The 16,615-nt window shown below is 33.1% G+C and overlaps 1 protein-coding gene and 2 long non-coding RNA genes across 6 annotated transcripts in view; all 3 read right to left on the bottom strand.

Annotated features, from left to right (window-relative positions):
- The window catches only part of LOC136032687 (uncharacterized), a 198,218-nt gene that overhangs the window by 85,721 nt on the left and 95,882 nt on the right, over positions 1-16,615 (bottom strand). The window lies entirely within an intron of this gene.
- Positions 1-16,615, bottom strand: part of LOC136032646 (protein singed wings 2-like) — a 94,466-nt gene that overhangs the window by 2,837 nt on the left and 75,014 nt on the right. For all 4 annotated transcript variants that reach the window (XM_065712949.1, XM_065712925.1, XM_065712934.1 and 1 more), the window contains exons 7-8: positions 4,682-4,789; positions 1,268-1,357 (exon numbers count right to left, since the gene is read on the bottom strand). In XM_065712949.1, the coding sequence (XP_065569021.1) occupies positions 1,268-1,357; positions 4,682-4,789 (198 nt within the window). The remainder of the gene's footprint in view (positions 1-1,267; positions 1,358-4,681; positions 4,790-16,615) is intronic.
- LOC136032682 (uncharacterized) lies at positions 6,508-8,813 on the bottom strand. Its single transcript, XR_010618757.1, has 2 exons — positions 8,277-8,813; positions 6,508-7,437 (listed from the first exon to the last, which is right to left on the bottom strand). It is a non-coding gene; the product is annotated as an uncharacterized LOC136032682 (long non-coding RNA).

Below are 16,615 nucleotides of genomic sequence, written 5' to 3'. Positions count from 1 at the left end.
ACATTTATTAGCATTTATATTAATTTATATAGTAATTAAATATAGTAACTAAATCCAGCATTCAATGAAATATTTTACATTATCAAATATTTTACATAAGAGAATTAACACCGTTCCTATAATGTACAAAAAGAGGTATTTCTATGCGTTGGAGGCAGCAATTGAAACTAAATTAACTGGATACTATATTACTTTTGTTTGGTTTAAAATTGAGATTTTTAGAGCAGTGGCGTACCAAATTTTTGTCAGTGTGGCCACGCTGGAACATAACAAAAAAGCCCTACCTTCCTAAGGTGTTTGATGAAATGTCTTTAGCTGATTCTTTATTTATTTTTTCACTAATTTTTCTTCTCTTTTTTAACTTTGCACCCTCAAAGACCAAAAAATACATAACTGCTTTTGGATTCACATTTCATTAAAAATAATTTTTCCCAAATTTTAGATTTTTAAGATCCAAATAGTTCTGGTTTCCACGTCACCAGTTCAAAAAATCTGATATCATTTCATTCCACCAGGGATAAAACTTTTAATTATACAGTGAAAATAATGAAAAAAAATTGGATATTTCGGTCACATACAAAGCGTCCGTCATAAGCAGATAAAGATGTTATATGTACGTCATGGAAAGGCAGTGTGGTCTTTGAAAATATCTCCTGATTTCATTACGACTGGCACTTCAAGAACGTACGCCGAACATTCATTGTTTTTTCACAAGTCAGCCAATGAGTGAAAAAGATGGAAAGAAACTTTATCCACTGATCGGATTTGAAGAGGAGATAAAGGGAACCTGTCATGAAAAGTTAGATTACATTTAACTTGTATAGTCAGTGAAAAATTATGGACGTAAAATAGATTTTATTTCGGTTTCGTAATCCCCTACTCCCCCCTAAGCTTATCTGTCACAATTTGTTTTTCCTTTGAGGAAAAAAACAGAAACTTTGGATCAAATTTCAACTGTACCAAAAAGTTAAAGAGTTTTAATGCTAGCAATCGGAATAATAAATTTTCAAAACAGAGAAAGTAATTTTTAGTAAAAAGTTAGTAGATTTATTCATCTTACATAGATAAGAGTTGGAATCAGAACCACAGTTTATATTTAGTTGTTAAGCAAAATGAGTAAAAAAAGGAGCCATTTAATCCTCATATACTGCTGTCAAAACAAAAATAGACATTTAAAATAAGTGACTTTTGAAGTAATTCCCAAGGCGCCCTAACACTTGACAGCTTTTTTGGTAAACAAAAGGTGTGTAATGAAATAAGTACTGACCTTTTTATTAGAGTTCAAGTCACCCTCACGGCTAGCGCATCTCATGAATCCGACATCTTTTATATTTTTGGAATGCTTTGCCAAAAACGTCTGAAATATAAGAAATTCATGCCTAGGGCTTCAAGACAAGATCAAGCAAGTTCTAAAACCATGTAAAGGAAACAAACATGACCCCAGTATTTTACTGATTCTAATCCTCGACATCGAGGTTACGATGGGACTCGCATTTGCATTTCTAACAATGCTTACCATATTCATTTTTACATTACATCGATAACAGTTGTAAAACTTCTTTAAGGTTTCTTAGGAAACCCCATTCAAAGGAAACCCGAATTAGAACCCCGTTCATTAGAACATAGTTCCTGAAATCACTAGCAGTTCATTTATATGCGCTTTGGTTTAGCATACTATTAGTGTGTATTTACGTCTACTGCATTTATTGGACATAAAATGCATTTTAAACACTTTGAATAAAAACCTGGTCATTTCAAAAATCTCAAATATTGTGTTTTATCATTTGAGACAGTTTATAAAATATGGTCAAACATATTTTTCCTGGTTTCATGTAAATATTCTTAGAAATTTTTAATATAAAAAACCTGACCACTTTCAAGTGTAGATTTTAACGGTGTTTTCATTTTATCCTTTAATACTCAAACAACATGTATGATAGTGCCAAGCGTTTTTCCTCATTATAATAGACAGGGTTTAGTTTTGAAGCCTTTTAGAGAATTCCATTACCCTTTCCACAAAAAAATACAATTTGAATTTTTATATCAAAGTGAAACAAAAATCACAAGGTTTCCCACTTTTAAAAAGAATCTATTTTAAGCAATGTTTTTTTTTCGTTAAATATATCTACGTTATACGACATAAAATACGTTAAATATATATGTAGTTCCTGCTTTTAAACTCGTTTCTTAAAAAACTATGTGGGTTTTTGCATTCTCTGTTACCTATAAAGGTCACTGAGTTTGGCACTACCGAAGTGTTTGAAGTTCAAAAGTGGTTAGGTTTTAAAACCGCGGGTTTTATGTTAAAATTAAGCTGTCTGAACTCAGGATGAAAATGTTTAGCCAAGGATCATACTTCCAGGCCAGTTTTTCTTTCAACTTTCCTGTAAGTGTTTCTGGGCAACAATGAAAAGTACATTTTATTATTGCTCGTGCGAAGACTTTGACGAAAAAGTTTTGGGGACATTTTCATAGAAAAATGCCTTTTTGGGATTTTTTCTATCAAGAAAATTGAAAAAACAAAAGTGCACCCCTGTTTTCGAAAGATAGATTTGCCCCCCCCCCCCCCCGCCCATAAATTGTGCTTTCGACGGAATGAACATTTTTACCCAAAGGCTTAAAAATTTGAGTAATTTTGGATTACCAAAAAGGTGAATGAGCAATATTTAAAAATTTGTTATTAATCATTTACCAAACCATAACTGCAGCGTCTGGCTTCCTACTGGGATAATACCCGAAATGTCTTCAGTGATCCTTTAAGGCCTTTTCCCCACTGAATCTGGCCTGATACGCAGAAGTAAAGATGAAAGCGTGAAGATTAATTATTATGAGGTAAATATTCTTGATCGAAATCTACCCTTACCAATCACTTTGGCTTCTGGATGTTAGGCTGTTCAGCGGATTTAGTGTTGACTTCACGCAGTTTTTCTTAGTATTGAGAAACCCTGTACACCGTCATTCAAAGTTTCTACTTATATTAACTTCAATAAAAAAGATAACTCTTACTGTATTTGAATTCCTCTTTTACTTAAAAAACTTCTATTTATTTGACATCAGATTTTGTTCCAATATTTACAGTCACTCTAATACATGTCTGGCAATATAGATACCGGCAAATACAAGATTACAGATAGAAGCAAACAAAAGTTATATACTATGGATGAAGTAATTAAACAAAATTAAATGCAACTGCTCTCTAAATTTCGAAAATGAGTTTGTTCCAATAAAAAAACACTTATTTTAAACCCATTTGAAAAAAAAACTATAAAACATTAGTTATAGCAATTTAACGAAAAGAGCCTAAGCACAAATTGTTTCTTAGCATAAAAAGGATCAATTAATTGTAAAGATACAAATAAAATTCAGTGCCAAGTAAACAATTCGTGTTCAATTCAATTTTTGAGTGATCCTTTATGAGTGTTTCTATTTTACTTTTTTTTTCTATTTTGAAAGGGTGGTTACACATCTTTTGTTTTTCTTTACGAAGACGTCTTTTAAAAAATTTCTGCTTTTTTTTATTGTTTTATTCACTGGCAGAAAATTCCACACGTTTTATTTGTATCTTTTTATTTCTATTTTTGTTCTTCATTTTTGGTCATACGTCACCCATCAAAGAAAAAAAAAATGCATTGAAATACAAATATATAGATTTCGGTTATTTAATAACAAAACAAATCCTTGTCATTATTTTTGAAACCGTATTTAGTATCCAGTTTTCAGTTTAATTAAAAAGCTATCCAGTTTTCATTTTTATCTTGATTTTCCGTTTATTTTGTTTTTGTAATTTCACCTTTTAATTATTTCAGTTTTTCGTTAAAGTTATTTTACAAAAATCGATTTTTCTTTACTCTGTATATAAGCTATTCAGAAATTCCTGCAAGTCGCAAACTGTCACAATTTATGCAAAGAACCGGAAAATGTAGGTCTTCAGAATCGCCAATAGATGGAAACACTGGTCAAAATTTTCTTTAGGAATAATCTCCTGTAAAACTACTTTCCAGTAACATTGCCAATAATTATAGGACAGTATGAAAAAAGTCTTAATTATTTACTATGCACGTTGCTTGATCCTTTTCTGTCGTATCACAAATCAGACATCTCGACGATGAGTCGAAAGTCTGGAATGTTAGTTGCTCGTCTTTCCTGTCATATGTATTTCTCTGTTTATTGTATTGTCGTTTGTATTATCTGTCTGTTTTGTATGTATTGTATTTATTTTATTCCTGTGTATTCTATTTTTATATGTGCATCTATTAGCATTTCTTTGTATTTTTATTTCGGAAATGCTCTTGAGATTTGTCACTTGTCTTGTCCCATCCGACATAAGGAGTGTAGGCGTAATGGGTACATCGGTTAAAATAGCGCTGGTTGACAGCCCCTTATCACCCGGTTATTTTCATTACATTTGACTAGTAGGCTACTGTCTGAGCACATTTTAGAATGTAACAAATACAGTCAGATAGAAATTTCATGTGTTTTGTTTATTGATTGCTTCTCAAAATATTTACTGTAACTAAAATTTTTATTGTGGAAACAAAACACTACTGATAAACCCTATCATTCTTAACCTCAATAGTAAATAAAGCTGATTAATATAAGCCTCAATTAAATACTATATCTTATCATGTTCAGTTTTGTTGGCGTGCCAATATTGTTATTTTTATTAAAAATTGAGAAATACCTGCAAGTCAGAAACTGTTGAACAGTCACATGTCCAAGGATTATTTCCAAACCAAATTTCAGCCCCACTTTGACGCTTTAGGGCGTCCTCCAGTGCATAAGTCGGAATCTAAGTAAAAGAATAAACACATTTATTAATAATTAACAGAGAAGCAAGGAATTAACCTGTAAAGAACCTTGTTGATATTTTTTTTACTTCTGCTCTCTATTTTTACTTATTTATCACTATGCGTTTGAAGCTATGCCTCCTGGATAACAATACGAGGCCCATTCTGCTCCAACAATTGATACTGGAAATTAAGCGTCCAACTGGAGAAATGTGTCCTAGCTTTTGGAGACGTGTGGCCTAGAAGAATCATCAACTTATCATGGCTGGAGATGGCCATCAGAAACGAAGCTTGCCGGCCAACAGGTCAGCCATTAGTTACGGACTTTCCGAAACGTGGAAGATAGACATATCTTGGCAAGGTTCTTTGCATGCCAGACAGTTGACTCCTATGCACAGTTTAGTAGTGGTGCCCAGGAGGAAGGTGCAGAAGAGGTAGACCAAGACACTCGTTTCGACGACAGTGAGATCTCGATCTGAGTAGAGGGAGAAGTCTCTTCAACCACAGTGGGAGGACGCCAGGTCCATATTTTGAGCCAATAAAAAAAAATATCATTTAGGGGGAGAGATTGAAGCCAAGTATGTACATTTTTGTCAGAAAGCTACACACTGAAAATTACGTGCAATCATTACGTGCAATCATCTTTTTCATCTTTTCTCTTGGTGTTGGTCGAGGCCGTATGGGTTGCTTCACTTTGATCGCCTAGCTCTTTGTGCTGGGCGATCAAAGCACTTTGTGCTTGAAGGTTCTTGAAAGTAGATGGCAGATATTCGAAGCCATGAGATGATAATCCTCTTTTGAATTTCTAGATTTTTCTATCTATTACTCTTAAGAAAATTTTCTGTCAATGGGCTCAGAGAATCGTCACAAATCTTAAGTGCTTTTGGATTTGAGTGTATCTTCAATTTTGAACGGTTGCATGCTTAAACGGAGCTTTCCACTCGGAAGCAGAAACATGGTTGGGGGAGACGAAAGCTCGGCGGAGTAATTTCAGATAGTTCAGAGCATATTATTATTGTATACTAGCTGTTGGGGTGGCGCTTCGCGCCACCCCAACACCTAGTTGGTGGGGGCGCTTCGCGCCCCCCCCCCAAGCCCCCCCGCGCGCGTAAGTCGTTACGCGCCATAATAGTTACGCGCCATTGTAGTTGTGTCCCTATGTCCCACCTGTGAATATAGATATATATATATATATATATATATATATATATATATATATATATATATATATATATATATATATATATATATATATATATATATATATATATATATATATATATATATATATATATATATATATATATATATATATATATATATATATATATATATATATATATATATATATATATATATATATATGGTTTTAACTACGTAAAACTTGCGAATATACAACATTCTTTGCTGTCCCATTGTCTTTGCATATAAATAGATTGTCAGGTTTACCGACTCTTGAACATGCAACATATAATGGTCCATGGGAAAACAATCTGTATTCAGATCTATACCTCATGATTCTAATGATTGCCCTTGAGCTTTGTTGATGGTGATTGCTAATCGACCATTCCCTGTCCCGGTGTCCCGGTCGTCATTTACATCCCCCTGTTTCCCCCGGTGTCCCCGTTGTAGTTGTGTCCCTGTGTCCCGGTCGTCATTTATATTCCCTGTGTCCCGGTCGTCATTTGTATCCCGGTGTCCCGGTCTGTATATACATTCGTTTTTTAGTTTTGTTTTTCTCCTTTATTTTTTTCCTTTTTTTTTCTTTTTTAGCTTATTTAGATTTTTAGATTTTTTAGTTTTTTTATTAGTTTTTAGTTTTTTTTTCTTTTTAGTTTTTTTGTCCCGGTCGTCATTTATATCCCCCTGTTTCCCCCGGTGTCCCCGTTGTAGTTGTGTCCCTGTGTCCCGGTCGTCATTTATATTCCCTGTGTCCCGGTCGTCATTTGTATCCCGGTGTACCGGTCTGTATATACATTCGTTTTTTAGTTTTGTTTTTCTCCTTTTTTTTTTCCTTTTTTTTTCTTTTTTAGTTTATTTAGATTTTTAGATTTTTTAGTTTTTTTATTAGTTTTTAGTTTTTTTTTCTTTTTAGTTTTTTTGTAGTTTTTACCTTCTTTTTAGTTTTGTTAATTTTTTTTTTTACTTATGTCCTGGTCGTCATTTATACTCCCTGTGTCCCGGTGCTTTGTTGATTGCTAATCGAACATTCCTTTTGTCCTGGTCGCTTTCTCTTTGAGTGTCGTCATTTATTTTTTTCTTTTTTAGTTCTTTTAGTTTTTACCTTTTTTAGTTTTTTTTAGTTTTTTAGATGAAAATTTTTTTTAGTTTTTTCCTTTTTTTCTCTTTAGTTTTTTATTGGTTTTTACCTTTATGTTAGCTTATTTTTCAGTTTTTTCCTTTTTTTTAGTTTTTTTTATTTTGTATTTTTTTTAGTTTTTTACCTTTTTTTAGTTTTTTTAGTTTTTTTAGTTTTTTAGCTTTTTTACTTTTTTTATTAGTTTTTAGTTATTTTGTAGTTTTTGCCTTTTTTTAGTTTTTTCAGTTTTTTTTTTAGTTTTTTATTGGTTTTTACCTTTATTTTAGCTTATTTTTCAGTTTTTTCCTTTTTTTTAGTTTTTTTTAGTTTTTAGTTTTTTTAGTTTTTTACCTTTTTTTAGTTTTTTTTAGTTTTTTAGCTTTTTTATTTTTTTTATTAGTTTTTAGTTTTTTTTGTAGTTTTTGCCTTTTTTTTAGTTTTTTTAGTTTTTTAGCTTTTTTATTAGTTTTTAGTTTTTTTTGTAGTTTTTGCCTTTTTTTTAGTTTTTTTAGTTTTTTAGCTTTTTCATTTTTTTTATTAGTTTTTAGTTTTTTTTGTAGTTTTTGCCTTTTTTTAGTTTTTTCAGTTTTGACGTCACCTGATCCAGTTTTTTCAGGTGACGTCACCTGATCCACGATCCACAGATCCACAGACAACTTATTTTTATATATATAGATAGTTTTTTTTTTTCTTATGTCCTGGTCGTCATTTATACTCCCTGTGTCCCGGTGCTTTGTTGATTGCTAATCGAACATTCCTTTTGTCCTGGTCGCTTTCTCTTTGAGTTTCGTCATTTATTTTTTTCTTTTTTAGTTCTTTTAGTTTTTACCTTTTTTAGTTTTTTTTAGTTTTTTAGATGAAAATTTTTTTTAGTTTTTTCCTTTTTTTCTTTTTAGTTTTTTATTGGTTTTTACCTTTATTTTAGCTTATTTTTCAGTTTTTTCCTTTTTTTTATTTTTTTTTTATTTTTTATTTTTTTTAGTTTTTTACCTTTTTTTAGTTTTTTTAGTTTTTTTAGTTTTTTAGCTTTTTTACTTTTTTTATTAGTTTTTAGTTTTTTTTTGTAGTTTTTGCCTTTTTTTAGTTTTTTCAGTTTTTTTTTTAGTTTTTTATTGGTTTTTACCTTTATTTTAGCTTATTTTTCAGTTTTTTCCTTTTTTTTTAGTTTTTAGTTTTTTTTAGTTTTTTACCTTTTTTTAGTTTTTTTAGTTTTTTTAGTTTTTTAGCTTTTTTATTTTTTTTATTAGTTTTTAGTTTTTTTTGTAGTTTTTGCCTTTTTTTAGTTTTTTTAGTTTTTTAGCTTTTTTATTAGTTTTTAGTTTTTTTTGTAGTTTTTGCCTTTTTTTAGTTTTTTTAGTTTTTTAGCTTTTTTATTTTTTTTATTAGTTTTTAGTTTTTTTTGTAGTTTTTGCCTTTTTTTAGTTTTTTCAGTTTTGACGTCACCTGATCCAGTTTTTTCAGGTGACGTCACCTGATCCATCCACAGATCCACAGACAACTTATTTTTATATATATAGATTTGGCAATCTATCTATATATATAAAAATAAGTTGTCTGTGTGTGGATCTGTGGATCAGGTGACGTCATGTTTGTCCGCATATGACGTCTGAATTATTTCACACTAATACAAAAGAAGAAAAAAACTAAAAAAGGTAAAAACTACAAAAAAAACTAAAAAGAAAAAAGAACTAAAAAAGCTAAAAAACTAAAAAAAACTAAAAAAAGGTAAAAATCTAATAACTAAAAAAAAACTGAAAAAAATAAAAAAAGGCAAAAACTACAAAAAAAATAAAAACTAATACAAAAACTAAAATAGCTAAAAAACTAAAAAAACTAAAAAAAACTAAAAAAAGGTAAAAAACTAAAAACTAAAAAAGAAAAAAAACTAAAAAAAAGGAAAAAACTGAAAAATAAAAGAGAAAAAGAAAACTAAAAAAATATGAATAAATATATATAAAAATTAAGTTGTTTGTGGGTTATGTCTGTCTGTCTGTCTGTCGAGTGACGTCGTGTTTGTCCGCATATGACGTCTGAATTATTTCACACTAATACAAAAGAAGAAAAAAAACTAAAAAAGGTAAAAACTACAAAAAAAACTAAAAAGAAAAAAAACTAAAAAAGCTAAAAAACTAAAAAAAACTAAAAAAAAGGTAAAAAACTAAAAACTAAAAAAAACTGAAAAAACTAAAAAAAGGCAAAAACTAAAAAAAAACTAAAAACTAATAAAAAAACTAAAAAAGCTAAAAAACTAAAAAACTAAAAAAACTAAAAAAAGGTAAAAAACAAAAAAAAACTAAAAACTAAAAAAGAAAAAACTAAAAAAAAGGAAAAAACTGAAAAATAAGAGAAAAAGAAAACTAAAAAAATATTAATAAATATAAAAAAAAAAATCTAAAAATCTAAATAAACTAAAAAAGAAAAAAAAGAAAAAAGGAAAAAAATAAAGGAGAAAAACAAAACTAAAAAACGAATGTATATACAGACCGGCACACCGGGATACAAATGACGACCGGGACACAGGGAATATAAATGACGACCGGGACACAGGGACACAACTACAATGGGGACGCCGGGGGGCACAGGGGGATATAAATGACGACCGGGACACCGGGACACAAGGAATATAAATGACGCCCGGGACACTCAAAGAGAAATCACAGACTGGAACACCGGGACACAAATGACGACCGGGACACAGGGAATATAAATGACGACCGGGACACAGGGACATAACTACAAAGGGGACGCCGGGGTGCACAGGGTGATATATAAATGACGATGGCGACTCAGGGAATGGTCGATTAGCAATCACCATCAACAAAGCTCAAGGGCAATCATTAGAACCATGAGGTATAGATCTGAATACGGATTGTTTTCCCATGGACCATTATATGTTGCATGTTCAAGAGTCGGTAAACCTGACAATCTATTTATATGCACAGACAATGGGACAGCAAAGAATGTTGTATATTCGCAAGTTTTACGTAGTTAAAAACATATATATATATATATATATATATATATATATATATATATATATATATATACTAGCTGTTGGGGTGGCGCTTCGCGCCACCCCAACACCTAGTTGGTGGGGCGCTTCGCGCCCCCCCAAGCCCCCCCGCGCGCGTAAGTCGTTACGCGCCATATTAGTTACGCGCCATATTAGTTACGCGCCATTGTAGTTGTGTCCCTGTGTCCCATTTGTGAATATAGATAGATTTATATATGTGTTTCAAACTACGTAAAAATTGCGAATATACAACATTCTTGGCTTTCCCATTGTCTGTCCATATACAAAGCCGTATGTACTAATAATGACGTCATATGCAAACGCTCTTTTTACAAACAAACAAACATGCATACACACAACTCGTTTTTATATAGATAGATAGATAGATAGATACATTACAAATTAACTACGTAAAACTTGTGAATATACAACAGTCTTCGCTGTCCCATTGTCTGTGCGTATAAATAGATTGTCAGGTTTACCGACCCTCAAAGATGCAACATACAATTGTACATTGGTAAAGCAATCTGTATTAAGATCTATACCGCATTTTTCTAGTGATTGCCCTTGAGCTTTGTTGATGGTGGTTGCAAATGCTAATCGAATTGGGAATTGCAATCTTTTAAATTGAAAAAGCAGATCCGTTGGAATCATGGGAATGCGAGGAATAAGAACAGCCTCACCCTCATAAGGCCCTGTCAAGATTGTGGCATCTATTAGGTTTTCCATTGTTTTTTTTTTACGGCAAGTCGCGTGCCATTGCAAAGCTTTGGTGGGTTGATATTTCTTAAAAGTATTATTGGTACGCCTATTTTTAGTTGTAGCAGGTGTGGTGGACACCCTGAAGGATCTATGGAATTTAAAAATTCAGATGGATAATTAACCGCTTCATTTGGTTCCGAAATACAAATTAACTACGTAAAACTTGCGAATATACAACATTCTTCGCTGTCCAATTCTCGCTGCATATAAATAGATTGTCAGGTTTACCGACCCTCGAACATGCAACGTACAATTGTCCATGGGAAAAACAATCAGTATTAAGATCAATACCACATTTTTCTAATGATTGACCTTGAGCTTTGTTAATGGTGATTGCAAATGCTAATCGAATTGGGAATTGCAATCTTTTAAATTGAAAAGGCAGATCTGTTGGAATCATGGGAATGCGAGGAATAAGAACAGCCTCACCCTCAAAAGGCCCTGTCAGGATTGTGGCCTCTATTAGGTTTTCCATTGTTTTTTTTTACGGCAAGTCGAGTGCCATTGCAAAGCTTTGGTGGGTTTATATTTCTTAAAAGTATTATTGGTACGCCTATTTTTAGTTGTAGCACGTGTGGTGGAAACCCTGAAATATCTATGGAATTTAAAAATTCAGATGGATAATTAACCGCTTCATTTGGTTCCAAAACTGTGTCGACTGACTTGTAAAGGACTGCCTGGTCTTGAATCTTGGTCAAAACAATATTGTTGATTTCGTGGACGTCTATATTTTTGGGTGCGAGAATCGCTCTTTCACTTAGCCATTTATTATTTTTATAATTTTTTAGAATATTCGGAAATACTTTTTCAATCAATTCATTTTTGGACGTCACTAAATTACAGAAATCAGCAGGTAGTTGTATACGTCCTGAAATTGAGTCTACTGGGAGCTTTCCGTTTCCCATTGCCAGCAATTGATCTGAAAATGTTTGACCAGAGTCATCGTTTTGCAATCGGACACGCATATTTGTAGTTAATTTTAATGTTTTTACGTGTGCCCATAAATTAGAATTTTTCAGGCAAGCATTCATTTCGTCTGCAGGAGTTGATCTAGGTATTATAGGTAATGTTTGCCTGAAATCTCCCGCAAGCAATATTAAGGTGCTGCCAAAGGGTTTCGACTTCCCTCGCAAATCTTTCAAGCATTGATCAAGAGCCTCGAGCGATTTTTTGTGTGCCATTGTGCACTCATCCCAAATAATAAGTTTGCATTGCTGCAATACTTTACCCATCCCAGATGATTTGGAAATATTGCATGTGGGAGTTTCTGTAGAATGCAAGTTCAGAGGCAATTTCAAAGCGGAATGAGCAGTTCTTCCACCAGGCAGCAATGTTGCGGCTATTCCGGACGACGCAATGGCCAACGCTATATCATTTTTAGATCGAATTGATGCCAGAATCAGTTTTATCACAAACGTTTTACCAGTACCTCCTGGCGCATCCAAAAAGAAAATTTCTCCAACGTTGTTATCGACACAATGCATTATCGTATCATAAATGTCTTTTTGTTCCGACGTTAACTTGGAAATGTTATTTTGTACATACGACAATAGATCACTCGTACTGTAACTTTGTTCACGATCCAATTCTACACATGTCGAAACAGCAGCGATACGGTTAGGTGAAGGCATTCCCAAACCCTGAAGAGGTTTGTTTGCCATACTTATGCACAAATCTTCTATAACAACTAAAGTGTAGTTATAAATTTCTGATGTAAAATCAAAAGTCATGTCTGACGTCTCTAACTGTTTTCGATGAAGTATATCTTCGGACATTTTTGACTTATATTTTTCCCATAAATCTGTAGGAGCTGATGGAGAGCAAGTTGTTAAAATGATGCCAAACAATGCACGAATTTGACTTGGGGTTGACGTTTCGCACGCGTCATTGATGCAGTTATCCCAGTGTTGGTCATTCTCCAATAAATTCAGAGCTTGGCATGCACTACGGTAAGTGTCATGTATAGTACCATTTACAGTCCTCAAATACTCAAAGGATGTCGGACCGGGTACATTCACCAAAAGCAGGCGTAGAAAGAAGCATTCATGTTGATTGGGGTGAACAGTGTAGAGTCTTCCTATCGTGGTATCTTTGAAGATGGTAGGTTGGCCGTCGACTGACTTACCCTGGTTTCGACGTTCAAATACTTTATTTTTAGTATTCCACGTGTAATACGAAGGCACTTCAGTATACAGCAGTTTTTTTGCAAAAGAATCATTTTTGCAAAGCGAAAAAAAAGCTGTTAATGTTGTATCCGGTGGATTCAGGACTCTTTGTTGCACGTTGGTTTCCGTGAAATAAACACGTTGACCATTCTGTAAATGTACCGCTAAGTGAACAACAGCTGGACTACGTTCATGTATCGGAAATGAAAGAATTCGCCAAACAGCTTCATTACTGCTTATGTATCTTCCAGCCTGATATTCTACGATTTCATCGAAATCTTTGATTTCGGACTGCAAGCCAAAAACTGCCATGTCACTGCCTTTGTTGACGTATTTACATATGCATTTGATTGCCTTTACGGAATTACAGTATTCAACGTTTATGTGTGCATTAAATGTTTTTGATAATAAAGGGGAATATGGAACAACCCACTGGTTATCTACTTCGATGGTGGTACCGTTACGCTTCTTTATTATTGCTGTTTTACCGCCATCTTCAGTAGATCTTCTTCTATATTGTGGGTAACCATCATTGCCAGTAATTGTTTTGGGTACTAAAAGTCGAGGATATTGCTTTGTGCACCTTCCTTTGGCCATGCATGGTGAATTTTCGTTCAGTGCACCGCAAGGTCCATGTATCATATTTTTTACAATAATATCATGTAACCCCTTATCGACATTTTTATCAGGTATTTCAGCGGAAATCACATCATCAATTTCGTTTGAAGTAATTTTTTTATGTAGCCAGATTAGTATATGTGCGTGTGGCAAACCTCGTTTTTGCCATTCCACTGAGTACATCCAGCATCGCACTGACCCAAACACTTCATGTTTTACAAGGTAGTTTATCAGTGATTTCAACTTTTGCCGGAAGAAACGTGCCGTAATGTCATGCCTATGAACCGCCGATTGTCCTTGAAGTAAAAGCTGCAGTATCTCGTACCAAGATTGATTACATGTAAATGTAATAAATAAATCTGGACGACCATAGAGACGAACATACGCAATAGCATCTTGAGCATATTCATGCATATGACGGGGACTGCCAGCATATGACGAAGGTAAAATTGTTAATCTTCCAACGTTTGTGGTATTACCGTCATTTATAACTGCATCTCGCAAATGAATGTATTGTTCAGAGCGGAGCTTGGTCTGATTCAGGCGGATATATAGCAAACGTTCTGATTCAATTTTAGCATACATATCCACGACAAATTGGTGAAACAATTCACGGCATTTTAAAATATAATTTTCTTCATCCTGCCGAATCATTAGTCTATAGGAATAATAATGCATTGCACTGCATTTCTTATTCATTTCTTTGTTAGTGGCTGGATTCATCAATTTAATATTAAAGTGATAGCCGTCGGCTCCATCCCAAAAAATGATAGGATATTGTAGGGCATCGTAGCATCGATGAGTTTCAGCAATTCTTAACAACTGAGCGTTTCGCTTATGTAGAATAATATCTCGAGGTAAAAACTGATCACCGACCATAACGATTGCCACTTCGTCGATAGTCGGAGCATTGTATCTACGCACATGTTGGCCAGGAGGCGTTTTGTCAGCGGAAATAACAATTTTATGAGTATCAGTAGGCATCAAATCGATGGCTGTTTGAAAACAGACGCACTAAATTATTATTTTCGTGGAAAAGATGTTGCAATTGGGAAACGATTGTCCTTTCAACGTTGGGAGAAATTTCGCAACGTGCATTCAATTCAGAATTTCTATCACTGATGAAGTACAATTGTAAAAATTTATGATTCTCGCCTGAGAATGGTAGAAGGGACCCTGCTTTATGATAAATTTGCCCTTTTACTTTGAAAGTAGACATAAATTGATCTGGATTTTCGATTTGGGCTCCAAACGACGTCATTTGGAAACATGAGTTGTATTGTCTGATTTTTGACAAAAAACGCTTAGATTCTGACGTAGTTCCAGTAAGGAAAGTCTTCAATGGCTCTGGTGGTGCAGCCAATAGAGGAAGTTTAACTTTTCCTGAGGCGCAACACATTCCCATTGTTTCACCATTGAATTTCAAGGCCTTGCAATAGGGACAAATTTTAGACATTGTCCCGATTTGAACACATCTACTCAAGCTATAATCATCGACTGGGTTGTACCTGAATGCCAGGCGATAACTTTCAGATTGCTCTGATTCCTCGGCACGCTTTCTTTTCTTACTTTCTCTATCAGCCTCAAGCCTGTTTCCCTGCTGTTCTTTTGATTCCTCGGCACGCCTTCTTTTTTTACTTTCTCTTTCAGAAGCAAGTCTGGTTTCGCGTTGCTCTGGTAGTTCCTCGACACGCCTTCGTTGACGTAATTGCACATTCTTAATCTGGCCATTTCTCTTTGAACCGCAAGCCTGGTTTTGCTTTTTGGTAACATTCTATCTTTTTCAATGTTTTTCAATTTTTCAGTGTTCATTCTAACATTGATGTTAGAAAAAAATTTTACGTGCCAAGCATGCAAACACTCGACAATTTATAATAAAACTCAAAATTATAAATATCTGTTATAAGGTTTTCGAATTACTTTAATCTATTGTCAAAATATATAGAAATATTTATGCAATTCCCAGTTTTCTACATTTTTAGTTTCAGTTTGCTTTTCAGTTTAGTTTCATTTTTATATATATTTAAGATATAATCTGGCGTAACGGACAGACAACTTATTTTTATATATATAGAAGATAGATTTTTATATATATAGATACAGTTTCTTCTTTAGTTTTTTTTCTTTTTTAGTTTTTTCTTTTTTTAGTTTCTTCTTTTTATTGATTTGTTTTCTTCAATTTCTCAATGTTCATTCTAACATTGACACTTGGAAAAATCTTTACGTGCCAAGCATGCTAAAGCTCCAACAATTAAATTAAACCTCAAATTTGGGGTATCTGTTTTAAGGTTTTCGAATTACTTTAATCTATTGTCAAAATATATTGAAATATTTGTCCAATTCCCAGTTTTTTTTTTAGTTTTTTCTTTTTTTAGTTTTTAGCTTTTTTAGTTTTTTTTAGTTTTTTATCTTTTTTAATTTTTTACGTTTTTTCTTTTTAGGTTTTTTCTTTTTTTAATTTTTTTAATTTTTAATTTTTTTTTTTTTAGTTTTTTCTCTTAGTTTTTTTTTAGTTTTTTACCATTTTCTTTTTCGAATTACTTTAATCTATTGTCAAAATATTTCGAAATATTTATGCAATTTCCAGTTTTTACATTCTAGTTTGTTTTCTTTTATATATATGAAGATATAATCTGGCGTAACGGACAGACAACTTATTTTTATATATATAGATATATATATATATATATATATATATATATATATATATATATATATATATATATATTCACAGGTGGGACATAGGGACACAACTACAATGGCGCGTAACTAATATGGCGCGTAACGACTTACGCGCGCGGGGGGGGCTTGGGGGGGCGCGAAGCGCCCCCACCAACTAGGTGTTGGGGTGGCGCGAAGCGCCACCCCAACAGCTAGTATACAATATAAATAATGATATTTTTTATTGGCTCAAAATAAGGCTCTGGCGTTCTCCCACTGTGGTTGAAGACACCTCTCCCTCTACTCAGAT

Source organism: Artemia franciscana, chromosome 1 (genome assembly GCF_032884065.1).
Source record: "Artemia franciscana chromosome 1, ASM3288406v1, whole genome shotgun sequence".
NCBI classification, from domain to species: Eukaryota; Metazoa; Arthropoda; class Branchiopoda; order Anostraca; family Artemiidae; genus Artemia; species Artemia franciscana.
The sequence above is the reverse complement of the archived record's forward strand: the minus strand, read 5'-3'. Positions and strand labels throughout refer to the sequence as shown.